This window comes from Haliotis rubra, unplaced genomic scaffold (assembly GCF_003918875.1).
Source record: "Haliotis rubra isolate DU_JTF1 unplaced genomic scaffold, ASM391887v1 Scf549, whole genome shotgun sequence".
Lineage (NCBI taxonomy): Eukaryota > Metazoa > Mollusca > Gastropoda > Lepetellida > Haliotidae > Haliotis > Haliotis rubra.
This window is the reverse complement of record NW_025767245.1, coordinates 359,375-372,606: the sequence shown is the minus strand read 5'-3', so window position 1 is coordinate 372,606 and position 13,232 is coordinate 359,375. Positions and strand designations below refer to the sequence as shown.

Sequence of the window (13,232 nt, the reverse complement as noted above, 5' to 3'; positions counted from 1 at the left end):
GGGCCCTCGTTCAGCAGCTACGAGGGGAAAGATAACTCAGGGTGAGTACTAATTAGTGATTTTTACATTGAAGGGAACTTCAATTGGGAGATACAAGTGTTCCACTATGTTGTTAGAAGAAAGAAGAAGACAAGCAAAAAGCATGAGTCAGGATAAGTATAAAATATCAAACATGTTTTTCCTTATCCTGACTCATGCTATTGCTGTCTTCTTCTTCTTGCGAACCTAGTGGAACACTTTGTATCTCAATTGAAGTTCCCTTCAATAAAAAATCACTCATTAGTACCCACCACGAGTTACCTCCCTTCCACAAGCTTGGGAGCGAGAAGCCACCAACCCATGTGCCTCACTCTCTCCTTCTTCGCCCAGTGAGCAAGGCGTGAGAGCACCTGTGTCTCCCTGCACACTATATCCTTTATTTATATTTAGTTTGTTACCTCTTATATTCATCTATAGAGGTGTAACTAGTATCATTATTCAACATGCATTGATAATTATTCGTGTTTCTGCTGCTTGATTCACGGTTAGCCGTGTTTACTCAGCAGTTTCGCGTTAATAAAATCTGCACTGTTTGTAAATTGCGTTACTCTGCTACCGATCCACATTTAAAATGCCCTAGTTGCATTACTCCATGTTCTATTGTTTCTCGTTGTAAATTATGTATTAATTTACCAATTTCTGCCTTTGATAAATATTTATGTTCCGTTTTGAGGCGGAAGGCAGATAAATCTTGAAACAATCTTCAGTCATGGCTAATAGATCGAGTCAGATATATCCTGAGTTACCTTCGGGGATAAGCGTGGGGCCTTGATCCGCTATATCCTAGAAGCGACCTGCTTCCCAGGGCGTTCCTTCATCACAGTCTAAAACTAGAAGAGCTTCCACGTCGTCTCAGCGTGCGCTCCGAACCCCCAGGTCTACAGCCTCGTCAAAGGGAAATCCACGAAGGCTACTAAAAACTTTGCTTCTGATATTCAGAATTATGTTTATATGATGATGACATTCCGATTATCATTCCAGATGTATGTCATAAGAAGTGACCAGTATCGGCTACCGTCACTTCAGCACAGATCAACATGCAATCAGAGATGCCTCACGCTGGCTGGCCGGAGATTATAACTGAGGGTCACCGTCACTATCACAGAGGACACCCTCAGCGCCAGACCATCCCAGACCATCCCAGGCGACCTGGTCAACCAAATCATGAGGCTGATGGAAGACCGTTCACGTCTTACAGAGGCCTCAGAGCCACGGGCCTCAGAGCCCACCCCATACTAAGTCATACAGGGCCTTAGAGCCCGCCTTGGCTTCGCATAGGGGCCTTTGAGCCCACAGACGCAGCCTCCGTGAAGGGCAACCCAGCCCGTAGCGAACACTTCGCTATGGAAGTCCCATGGCACGCCTCGCGAAGAAGAGCAGGAGCCTCACTAGTTCACGAGGGACATCGCGGAGAAGGGCTTCAGCGGGCCTACACCCTGACTCAGAACACAGAGGTCGTTAAAGCGAAGAAGCAAGAGGCTCAACGGAAGCAAGCGCCGGAGAGCCCACACCCTGTAGAACACAGAGGTGGATTTCGCGTAAGAAGCAAGCTCATATATGAGTTGCGGGAAGCGCCGGGAGCTGTACAGATCGAGCCCACACCCTGTAGAACACAGAGGTCGATTCGATGAAGCAAGCTCATATATTGATCGGACTCTAGACGCCGCTAAGGAAGTCCCAGGCGCCTCAGCGAAGAGCTAGAGCCTCACCAGTTGAGAGGGACATCGCGGAGAAGGGCGCAGCCGAGCCCACACCCTGTAGAACACAGAAGGTGGATTCGCGAAGCAAAGCTCATATATTGATGGGACTCTGACTTCGATGCCGGCGAAGGTCGCGAAGGCTAAGTGGCTCAAGTCTACTTCACCCAGAAGATCTAGAAGCGTTGCCGAGATCTTGGCGAAATCCCGTTCGCCGAGGAAGTCTCCTCAAGGTCTCCATATACTAGCCACTTTCGTCATATATAGCCACTCGTCAGTCCATTCAAGACATCGCATGAGTTGTCTATCAAGCTGTAAGCCATATGCGTCTACAAGCCTCTGCGAAGACAATTGCACAGGCTATTTACAACACAGAACGTCGCTGTATTAATTTATCAACAGATGAAGAGCCTAATTAAGGATCGTACTACGATACGATTATCTACATGCGTGACCATTACGCAGATCTGCAGACAATTCAATAACGAAATTGAACAGCAGCCTTGTTACAACGAGTAAAACTCATAATCGTCAATGATTTCCTGAGAAGAAATATGTAAAACAAGTTCAGCTTTAACAGTCTACAAGCTGACAACTTGCAAGGTTTATTGAACCTTATATAAGGAAGTCGAATTATCTTCAAGACTGAAGTTACTTTCACGACAGCCTGGAAAATAACCTACCAACATTAATATTACAGAAGCGAGGTATTTTTGCGGAGGTTTTAGCGTTTACCATCAACCCTTGAAACGCGTGGTCACTTTCGGGTAACCGGGGAAGCTTCTACGGTGAAGACCGGCGATTGTTCTAATATCAAGCGGCGGCACTATATTATACAAGGTTCCTTTTCCTGCTACACGGTGACATCACAGCGGGTACTCTACAGAATCAAATGCCTTGTTCTGATTGGACCGAGATGGACAGCGCCCTACATGAGAGGTCGATCATAGTTCACAGTTCAACACATAGGTTGCAAGTGACAACAATATATCAGTGAGCGAGCAAGCCTCCTTACAGTCCAGCTAATCTGAACCTTCATGATTGGGCTGCCTTCTTGAGGTTAGAGACCTCCCTGTCAAGTAAGGGCGAGGGCGCGGCAGTCAGGCGATTTTTACATAAAAAGTTCAATGATGGCAGTCACCTGGTTGTGCACCTACATCGTCAAACGCACTGCTTAGCGAATTTACCTCGACGGCGGGATACAAATGGATCCAAATCCATAGGCGTCTCAGACTACAGTTGAATTCATCATCAAGCTACTAACACAACTAGATGGTTAGTAAACCTACTTAAGTTGGACCTAGAACCTTCATGAAGATCTGCTAATTTTAGGTTTTGATTTGTAACGGCGCAGAATGGTAGTAATTGTACGGAGAACCATGGATCAAGATCCAACAGTCATTTCCACAAGCCTTACTATCTCCGCTACCACTCACGACAGTGACAGAGTCTGTTGGGGTTCGCACTTCAGCTCAGCTCAAGACATGACAGGCAGAGGCAGACTACAATTACATCCATTACAAGTCATCATCAATTAGCATCTAAGGCGAATCTCTACCGTTCAATTCACCGATTCAGGTCAAACCTCATCTACTATGGTGGACCAAGAGATCAATGTTTGAATAAGGCGTCTCGTTAATAGAGCTGGAATCGATAACACTTTCTCGTAGATGTGTCACTATAAAGGTTAGAGCCCATCTTGCCAACAGGACGGCATCAGGGCTATGAGCAATCAAGAGAACAATTACACATAAATCTGCTAGAGATGCAAGCAGTAATAACCGCATAATGCGCTGGAGCAACTTACTACAGTATACCCAGTGGATGATTCACACAGTCAATTCGACAGTGGCGTTTTATGTGAACAACTAAGCTCAACCAGGTCCCCGAACATATCGACTCTGTTTTCAATTGTTCGATTTAATCGACAATCTCAACATACATGTCAGAGCATATCACATTCAGGAGCAAAGAATGTGATAGCAGGCGCTCTCTCGACCACACATACCATCGCCGACAGAATGAATGCTCCATACAGAGATATTCACTCAAATTATCAAGGAAATAGTAACTACACTAATAGACCTATTTACCACTCAATTCAACAAACAACTGACAACATTACGTATCGCCAGTTCCAGACCCACTAGCATTGGCAACAGGCGCACTAAGCATATCGTGGGAAGGACTCAGCGTGCGCTTTTCGCCACCAGCGTTAATCTCACAAGTTTACTCAAAATCAGTCAAAAGCAGAGCCTCCATCTGAATTTGGTCACGGCCTACTGACCAGCGAGCGTGGTTTCCAACTCTTATTAAAATGGACAACCAATACTACATCTTACAGAGTGCTTTCGAATCTGTTAATACATCCATACACCAAACAAAGCGCCCGCGGAAAGCCAGATATATTCCAACTTCACGTTTGGATTGTATCAAGGCGTGTCTGAATAACAAGTTATTCAGCCAGAGCGGCAAAGCAGTCTTGCTTGCCCTGCGTAACTCAAATGGCAACTTATACGATGACAAATGGCACAGTTTGTCAATTATGCTGCAAAGGAAGGATTTATAGCTAGATATGCTACTCATCCTCAAGTTTTGCTATTATATATATAGCTTCAGTTTATTCATATCTTAAGCTTAGTACTATGTTTACTTCATAAAAAAGTATATTAGCTGATAAACTCTAAGGAGTTTTTGCTATTATATATTTAGCTTAAGTTTAATCATATCTTAAGCTCAGTACTATGTTTATATCATAAAAGTATTTTAGCTAACAAACTCTAAGGAGTTTATGCTATCATATTAACAAGCTTAAGTCTATTAGTCTTAAGCATTGTATTAATATTATATATACTTTTATCATAATAAGTAAATTGTAATAACCTTTATATGGCAGCTGATAAGTTACAGCAGGAATTCTTCAGTTCAGTGCCTTTATGAAGTTCCCATAGGGTTATTACAATCATCTCAGTTCAAATCACTAATTAGTAAAATCCAAAGTATATATAATCCCACCTCCTATCCGTAGAGTTCTACAAGCAATAAGCATGAGTCAGGATAAGGAAAAAATATGAAATTTTTTAGAGTAAAATTAATATTTTTTATACTTATCCTGACTCATGAATAAGCCCTCCGTCCTACCCACTTAACACTTTGGATTTCCCTGAAAATTCAAATGTTGGGCTCAGTATATGAGGAGAGAGTGAGGCACATGGGTTCGGGTGGCGCCCTCGTTCCCGAGCTTGTGGAAGGGAGGTAACTCGTGGTGGGTACTAATGAGTGATTTTTTATTGAAGGGAACTTCAATTGGGAGATACAAGTGTTCCACTAGGTTCGCAAGAAGAAGAAGACAAGCAATAAGCATGAGTCAGGATAAGTATAAAAATATTAATTTTACTCTAAAAATTTCATTTTTACTCAGAAAATTACATATTTTGATATATGTGATGTCACCTCTTGATGAAGTGAAACTTTATGTTTCACATCACTAGTCTTGACTGCATTATTAATAGAAATGCTGTGGTGTAGCTTGAATACTGCTGATTCAATGTTAACCAACATTTTCTCACTTTACCACCTCCAATATATTATTTCATTCTGAAGTAATAATCTTTTTTCTAGAATGGCTCTCAGAAATGCAATCTGTCCAATCAGGTTGAAGGCCTTGACAAGTCGAAAATATTCTCTCAAACTAGCCCTGGATCGCAGCAGGCCAAGAACAGGTCAGGGGCAGGATCGGACAAATCTGTAGCTGCTTCTAACAGTACTGGTCATGACAACCATGTTGCCATGGGAACAGTTGCCAAGGAGGATGGAACTACTTTAGATGAAGATATGTCGAACAGTCCAAATGTCCATCTAGAAGTCACTGCCCTTGGTAGGGCAACATTTAAAGGTGCTTGTCAAGGAATTGTTGTGAAGAGAGTTTTAAGTGTTGTTTAAACAGTTTCCTATGCCTTGTCTGTTAACCAATGAAATGTCTTCTCATTTATCCAAAGGGTAATCTGTATTGTACAGTACGTGAATATTGAGGTTTACTTCTGTTTAAGAATTAATGCACAATTGCAACAATTATAAAGGCAGTGATTTAATAGTGACAAACTGTTTGCCCAACAGGGTCCATTGACACTGACAACAGCCGGCTTCTGTATGACGACCTGAAGAGGGCCGAGGAGTCCTTGGTCCTTGCCTCCTACCTCCATCTCCTGTACCTCGTCACGCCCTATGACATGGCACGTGACCTACACATACCATGGATGGTCTACTTTGAACAGGTAAAGTCTGGAATGTGTCCTTGTTATAATGATTAATCTGTTGGAATCCAGCACTCTCCATGCTGTTGGCAAAATGGAGGGTGAGCTTTACATGAGTTTGAGTGTACTATGGTCTAACTTGCTAGTCCAGCCGAAATTCCAGCAGGGGTTTGCGGATAATTTGTTGAGTATATTTCAGGAAGTTGGGCTCAAATCAACCTTGACACCAATCTATCCTAACTGTCACATATTGACTGAGAAATCTAAGACAACAAGAATGTGATGTGGATTTACCCTATGAATTTTGTTAACATGTATGTTGCACAAATGTAATTCTTTTGTGTTCTTCTCAAGATGAACACCCTGAATGCTATGGAGATGCGTGTGGCTTCCCTCATCGGCGTCCCTGAAAGCTACGTCGCCAAGAAAGCCTCGGGGCAGAGTTGTAGACAGGTAACTCTAACAACATGTTACAGGCTTACAATAGATCTTTTGGCTCCTCATTAGGGCGATTGAGTGGAGGCTTGATGAATTTGTGGTTTGAATGGAATCGTATGGTAACAGCATGGGTCATTGATCTGAATATCAATCACATGTTTGTCTGGTCCAGATTACTTACAGGCAGGGGTCTTAGACATTTCAGACTGAAAAACAAAACAATTGTTTTGTCAAATAAGAGACAAAGATAAAATGCTGCAACATCTCCACTGTTACAGAAGGTGAATGAGTTTGTCATCAGCCGCTTCTACCTGACTCTGATGCTGAACGAGCTGTGGCAGCAGAAGACAGTGTGGCAGGTCGCCCGCGCTTCCAGGTCAACCGGGGCTTCGTCCAGAACCTCCTCTCCTCTGCGGCCAGCTTCGCTTCCTGTGTTTTCCATTTCTGCCAGGTGTGTAGGGGTTGATGTGCCTGTCTTACATGTGTCATGTGTTCCTTTAATCTCTGATTACCTATGCAGACATCAGTTCATTAATCAGATCACTAGCAAGTGTTGTTGTAAACAAAGCTTTCACTTAGATCTGATACCTGTTTACATAAGTCAGAGAACACCTCCTTAGGATGTCACATCAGTTGAACTCGAGTGAACTTTGACTGCTCAGTCTAAATGAAGGATGCATGTTTGCAGCTTTCTACTTAGATTCTTTTTTTTTACTATCACCATTGGGAATATATATACAAATGAAACCCATCACAAGACAAGTATTCCTTAATGGTACCCCCTTTTTGCCATGTCACTTGAGTCAAGATGGTGTATAAAGTTGCCACAACAATATGAGAATGCTGTTTATTATTACCGTTCAGAACTAAAAATACAAAAATTAGATATGCTGAAGGGATTTACAGGATGCGAATACCTGTGTCCTATACACATAAAAATTGACAATGGATGCAACAAAATTTTTAGCGCATCCACAGGGACTCGTCGTATTTGTAAAAATTTGAATCAAGTGACAATAACTTATCACTGAGATTGTTACTAGCTGGGTTATAGTATTATTTGCAATTTAATTACTGTAAATGTGATGATCATGATACACAATACAATAACAGTAGTAATAATAATATTTAAGTTTCTGGGACCCCCATTTTGTATTCCGGGACCCCTGAAAATTAAGAGTATGAGTCCCAGGGACCCTCAAATACAAGACTCCATGTAAATCTTATGTATGCTGGTTTGAATTCTTTTCGTCCCTGCACTGCGAATTAAGAAGCCGCAGTGCTCATTGTTTCATAAGAAAGTTCACCAGATGTGACCTCCTGTGGAGGTATCATCAGATCTTCATGCAGTGAGGTTTACTATCGAGCAAGAGATGTGATTTTAATGAGAGTGGATCACAAATCACCAACATCTGTCTGGCTGTTGGTGTGTCATCATTGGATAGTTGCTCTTGTTTTCAGCCATTAGTTTGTCAATTTGCTGTGATGTTGACATGGTACTGCTTGCAGCATTCTATTACATTCACTAATTCACTTAGTGCAGAGACAGGTCATCAGTGGTTGGTTCTTGCAGGAGCTGGATGAGTTCTGGGCCTTCCAGGACCTACTAGGCAACTTTGTGAAGCGTCTGTCCTACTGTGTGTCCATGGAGCTGATCGCACTGCTGGAGATTCCTGGAGTCAAACTGGTAAGAATGCCCATCAACACCCACACTTGAGTACACAAAATTTCACAGTTAGGGTTTGTGTCCCTAGGCTTGCCTGGATCATCTGCTTATTGATTTGAATACCAGAATCTGGTTATGGTCCCTGTTTTTTGGCGTGCCTGTGCTCTGGTTTTAAAAAAATAGCTGAACTTTGTCACTGTGGGCTCTCCTGTTACAGTAAATTGCGGAATCACTTTTCAAGAATTCTGTAATTGAGGATCAAAACCCCTTATTTTCCATGATTATTATTCCTGGTTTGACAGGACCAAACTCATGATTGTGTGTTTTCAAAGATCATTATGCATTTAGCAGCTGCTTTCCTCCCATGTCACCAGATGTGCTGTCATGTACCTGAAAGAGCATATAAAATCTATGCTAAGCTACACCTCTCCACTCCTATCCTTTCCCATCTTTTTGCTCCATACCTCTCCTATCCTCAGCTCTCCACACCTTGCCTTTCCTTTCATCTCACCTCTCTTCTCAATTGCTCTAGGGCCGATGGGGTAGCCAAGTGGTTAAAGCATTCGTTCGTCATGCCGAAGACCTGGGTTCGATTCCCCACATGGGTACAAGGCGTGAAGCCCATTTCTTGTGTCCTCCGCTGTGATATTGCTGGAATATTGCTAAAAGTGGCGTAAAACCAAACTCACTCACTCAATTGCTATGCATTCCTGTAGACAACTATCCTCTCCTTTCCTTCCATGTCCTCTCCACTCTCCTATCCTCACTTATCCACTATCCTCCTTTCTTATCGTCTTCTACAGGGACAACATCACAAATGTAGGAGGTTGTATTTAGAATGGTTTGTGACATACAACATTCTAGAACATCACATCACTGGTAATTCTAGGGTCGAGCTCGCCAGCTATACCACAGTGGACTACGGACACTGCAGGATGTTGCTGCCGCCGACCCAGAACAGCTGGTCAAGAACATTGAGCACATGCCAAGGAAAGCAGCCAGGCAGATTGTGGCCTCAGCCAAGGTGAATATTTCCTTTGCGATGAAAGGCCAGGTTTTCTTTGGGTGTGGGGAGGAGGATGGGGTTAAGGATTTTGTTAGTTAACATTTTTCTTATATCTGAACATCAGAGTTAACAAAACAATTTTTCATTTTCACACTTTTTCTAGGTTTTGAATTTGGAAATTCATAAACAAAATTTAAAAAGTCTGTTCTAAAAAGTGTTTGGAAGTGCATACTGAAATGAATCAAGAACATTGGACTAATCTTTTCAAATATTATATTTATTGGCCCCCGCCGCAATGCGGAACGGGGGACTATGTATTCAGCTGCGTCCATACGTACGTACATACGTCCAGCTTCTTGTTAACGCGATATCTCATGAACTGTTGTACCCAATGTCTTCAAATTTGGTGACAGCCTACATTGTGGGATTACGCAGACACCAGTTGATTTGGGTTATCTTGACCTTATCTTCAAGGTCACCACGACACTTTGACCACTTTTCAAACTCTTGTTAACACTACATCTCATGGACTGTTGTACCCAATGTCTTCAAATTTGGTGACAGCCTACATTGGGGGATTACGCAGACTCGAGTTGATTTGGGTGACATTGACCTTATCTTCAAGGTCACCATGGCACTTTGACCACTTTTAAAACCTATTTAAATGCGATATCTCATAAAACATTGCACTCCCCTGTGTTTTCAATTATGTCGACAGCCTACGTTGGGTGATTATGCAGACACCAGTCATTTCAGGCATCTTGTATGTGACCAAAAAATAAAAAGTAGTACATACAGATATTCTATTCTTTAGCGGCGGGGGACATTGCCTTATCATCCAAAACTGTGTTCCACAGGAGATATCGCTTGTATGAGATCAAACGATATCTCCTAGGAGATATCGTTTTGACAGTAGATTTTGTACAATGCCCTGACAATGCTATGACGTCATGTACTTGATGACGTCACAATGCTATGACATCGCTGCACTGCAAGACTAAATGGTAGTACCATGTTCAGAGATGTACATTTTTCATTGAAAATTAATGAAGAGTGATTTTGGATGATAAATAGAATCTCACCCTCGTGTCTTCTGATATCAAATATATCAACACTCGTTGATAAAGTAAAAATATCCTCGGCAAGCCTCGGATATTTGTAACTTTATCAACTCATGTTGATATAATTGATATCAGAAGACACTTTGGGTGAGATTCTCTATATATCAGTGGCAAACACTTTCATAAAGTTCGCATTAGAATTTTCCTAGGCACAGTTAGGTAGTCTCGGGCTAGCTGTATGTATATGTGGATAAGATGTTATATTTAGTTTATATGAAAGGGGCTCAGGTCTTCATTCATGTATATTTTGCATGTATCCCAGAATCTCCTGTGCATGATACGGTGTCAACATCTTCACTGTTGAAATCAGAATGACTCTTGAGTTGGTCTCTATGTTGGTGGAATATGATATGATTCTATTGTGTGAAAGCTTTTCAAACCAAAGTGTATCGATTGATTAAAAGAATCTTGTCATCATGTCATATCATTACATGCACATGTTATTTGTGTCCATTTGTTTCAGGTGATGCTAAATGAGAAAGCAGAGACCCTATGGGTGGAGGTTGAAAGTCTTGTTGCCTTACCCATGGTTCAGTTAGGGACTTCATCAGGCACTAGTCACTAGTCAGTGAGGAGTATGATGTCACCTGTGGCATATGTCCAGCTGTCTACATGCTGCAAGTCTGTGCAGGACAGATGGATGGAACTATCCTGTCTCATGCAATGCACTGACCAAGTTGTTGAGCAGCCTGATTAGCCTAATGTAATCAGAGTAACTTAATGCTTGAGGAACCTGTGCTAGCATAGTCTGTGTCACCATCTTGTTACTACCCTTTGCCACTGCAGGATCCAATTGTCATGGTTTAATGTCTCACATTTCCCTGTTGTGATCTTAGCGCAGTTAGCACCGTACCTGTACTCATGGGTTTCAGCAAAGTGGTGTAATGTCAAGGTCTTGTAACCCATGAATATCCGGGTTAAAACTGGTCTTCAGCAACCCATACTTGTCGTAAGAGGCGACAAACGGTATAGGTTGTTGATGATCGCCGCTGTATAACTGGAATATTGCTGAGTGTGGCTTTAAACTACATGAAACAAACAAGGCCTTGTAGGACTTTCGGATTATGCTTCCTGAACAATCTCACACACCGTGGTTGAAATACCGCTGAGGGCAGTGTTACACTATATCACTCACCGACGGGACCTCTGTTTAGGAATGCTCATGGTAGTACTAGTATTGTGTGTCATAAAAATTGGACTTGCTTCTGTTGGTGCAAATCATATATGATTTATGCATTAACTGAAATTATCTACACTGGTTCATGTATGATTAAATTATTTATTAACAAGTTGATTTGATGATGGTTTATTGTCTGATCATTTTGTAAATGCCTCTTCCCCGGTTTCCCATACTCACTCTGATAGCTTTCACCCAATGGGAAGTCTGAGAAGAGTATGATCCCAAGCAGCCTATTCTGGTTGTATGAGCTGGAGAGTCATGATGATCCAGGTTAGGATGGTCTCGAGCAACCCTTGCTTGTTGTAAGAGGCGACTAACAGGATCATGTGGTCAGGCCTGCCGACATGGTGGATGCATGTCATCATATACCATTAGTGCTGATCAATGCTCATATCCACCACTGGATTGTCTGGTCCAGACTTGATGATTTATAGATTATTTATATAGCTGGAATAATGCTGAATACAACATTTAAAAGCAAACAATGTAGCATTACTTTGTTGATTGTATGACATTGTTCACTGCATGAATCGTATCAGACTCGATTATGGACAACTTGCCATGATATAGCTCTCATAGCTGGCATGTAGTTAACACTGTAGTTAACTGTGATAGTTACAGTTAACAGTAGGATCTGTGGGGACAGCAATGGTAATGGTACATCAATCTTCATAAAGATCAGGGTACATTTGAAATTTCAGTGAAACGTTCCTGTATACAGGGATGAGAATTGTCCGTGGAATTCCGGAAATTTCATAAGGCCAAGGGTAATTTTTGTGAATCATCTAAATCCGTTGCCCCCAGACCCCCGGCTAGTTTTTTCTCAAAACTTTATTCTCATCCCTGTGTATAATGTATAGTGTACTGAATCTGAAATATGTTTCATTAATAACATATATTTATTTCATTAAAGAAATACATTATTGACAAGTAACGTGTCTTGTTATTACTCCTATTTATTCAAACAGCATAACAATGTTGGACAAAATCAGTGGGGAGACCTATGTTAACTGAGAACATGGGAGGTGGGAATCTGCTTGTCTTAAAACCATACCTGTGTTGTCACCAGTTCAGTTTTCAAACTTGAAGCATGCAGGAAGAATTTGTGCTCACCTAAATTTTGGTATAGCACTTCAAGTATCCCTCCCCCGTTGGAGGAAGTTTTATAAACTGGAAGCTTGGGACTTTCCTAAATTGATCATTAAACGTTTAATAGGTGTTCGGGCAACTGGGCCCATTTACACTTTTGCCATCATAACGGTTTGCTAAATTTCAATAAGTAGCAAAGCTGCCACATGCTTTAATATAACCAAAGATTACATTCTGAACTTCATGGCGAACGACATTCCTTTAACATGATAGTCCAGCCAATGAGAGGTCAATATTGAGACCTCTAAGAGATTCCACAATAGCCTTGCGTTGATTTACATATTTTTGGCAATGCCGTAAATAATGAGCCACATTATCTAGCTGATTGCACACAGTACAATTGACAGAAATATTTTATAAAAGAAACTCTCCTCTAGGATAGTTTCCAGATAAGTTTGATTTAGTAACAAAAGGCTTGATGTTATAGAGATGACGTCCATTAAAGGATGAGGCCGATCTCTGTTGTCATTTCGTTTGAGCATGGATCTTACTGGCAGTACATAATTCTGCAGGATAAGGTAATATTGTCATCCTGTTCAGCTTTTGGCAGGTTATTAGCTTTCTCATTTCCAAGTAGTTCAACATGATTGATAACGGTGTAAGAATTCCACCGGGCTCTATGCCATAAACAAGTGAGTGAGTAAGGGAGTTCATAGTTAACGTCACATCGGCAATATTTCAGC

General features: G+C 41.6%; 1 protein-coding gene across 1 annotated transcript in view; it reads left to right on the top strand.

The window, feature by feature from the left end:
• LOC124253668 (helicase POLQ-like) overlaps positions 1 to 12,326 on the top strand; it is a 46,367-nt gene extending 34,041 nt beyond the window's left edge. The window contains 8 exon segments of the mRNA XM_046687481.1: positions 5,358 to 5,631; positions 5,853 to 6,010; positions 6,344 to 6,442; positions 6,706 to 6,793; positions 6,796 to 6,878; positions 8,001 to 8,114; positions 8,983 to 9,117; positions 10,684 to 12,326. Of these exon segments, the coding sequence (XP_046543437.1) occupies positions 5,358 to 5,631; positions 5,853 to 6,010; positions 6,344 to 6,442; positions 6,706 to 6,793; positions 6,796 to 6,878; positions 8,001 to 8,114; positions 8,983 to 9,117; positions 10,684 to 10,785 (1,053 nt within the window). The 3' untranslated portion in view covers positions 10,786 to 12,326.
• The last annotated feature ends 906 nt before the right edge of the window (positions 12,327 to 13,232 follow it).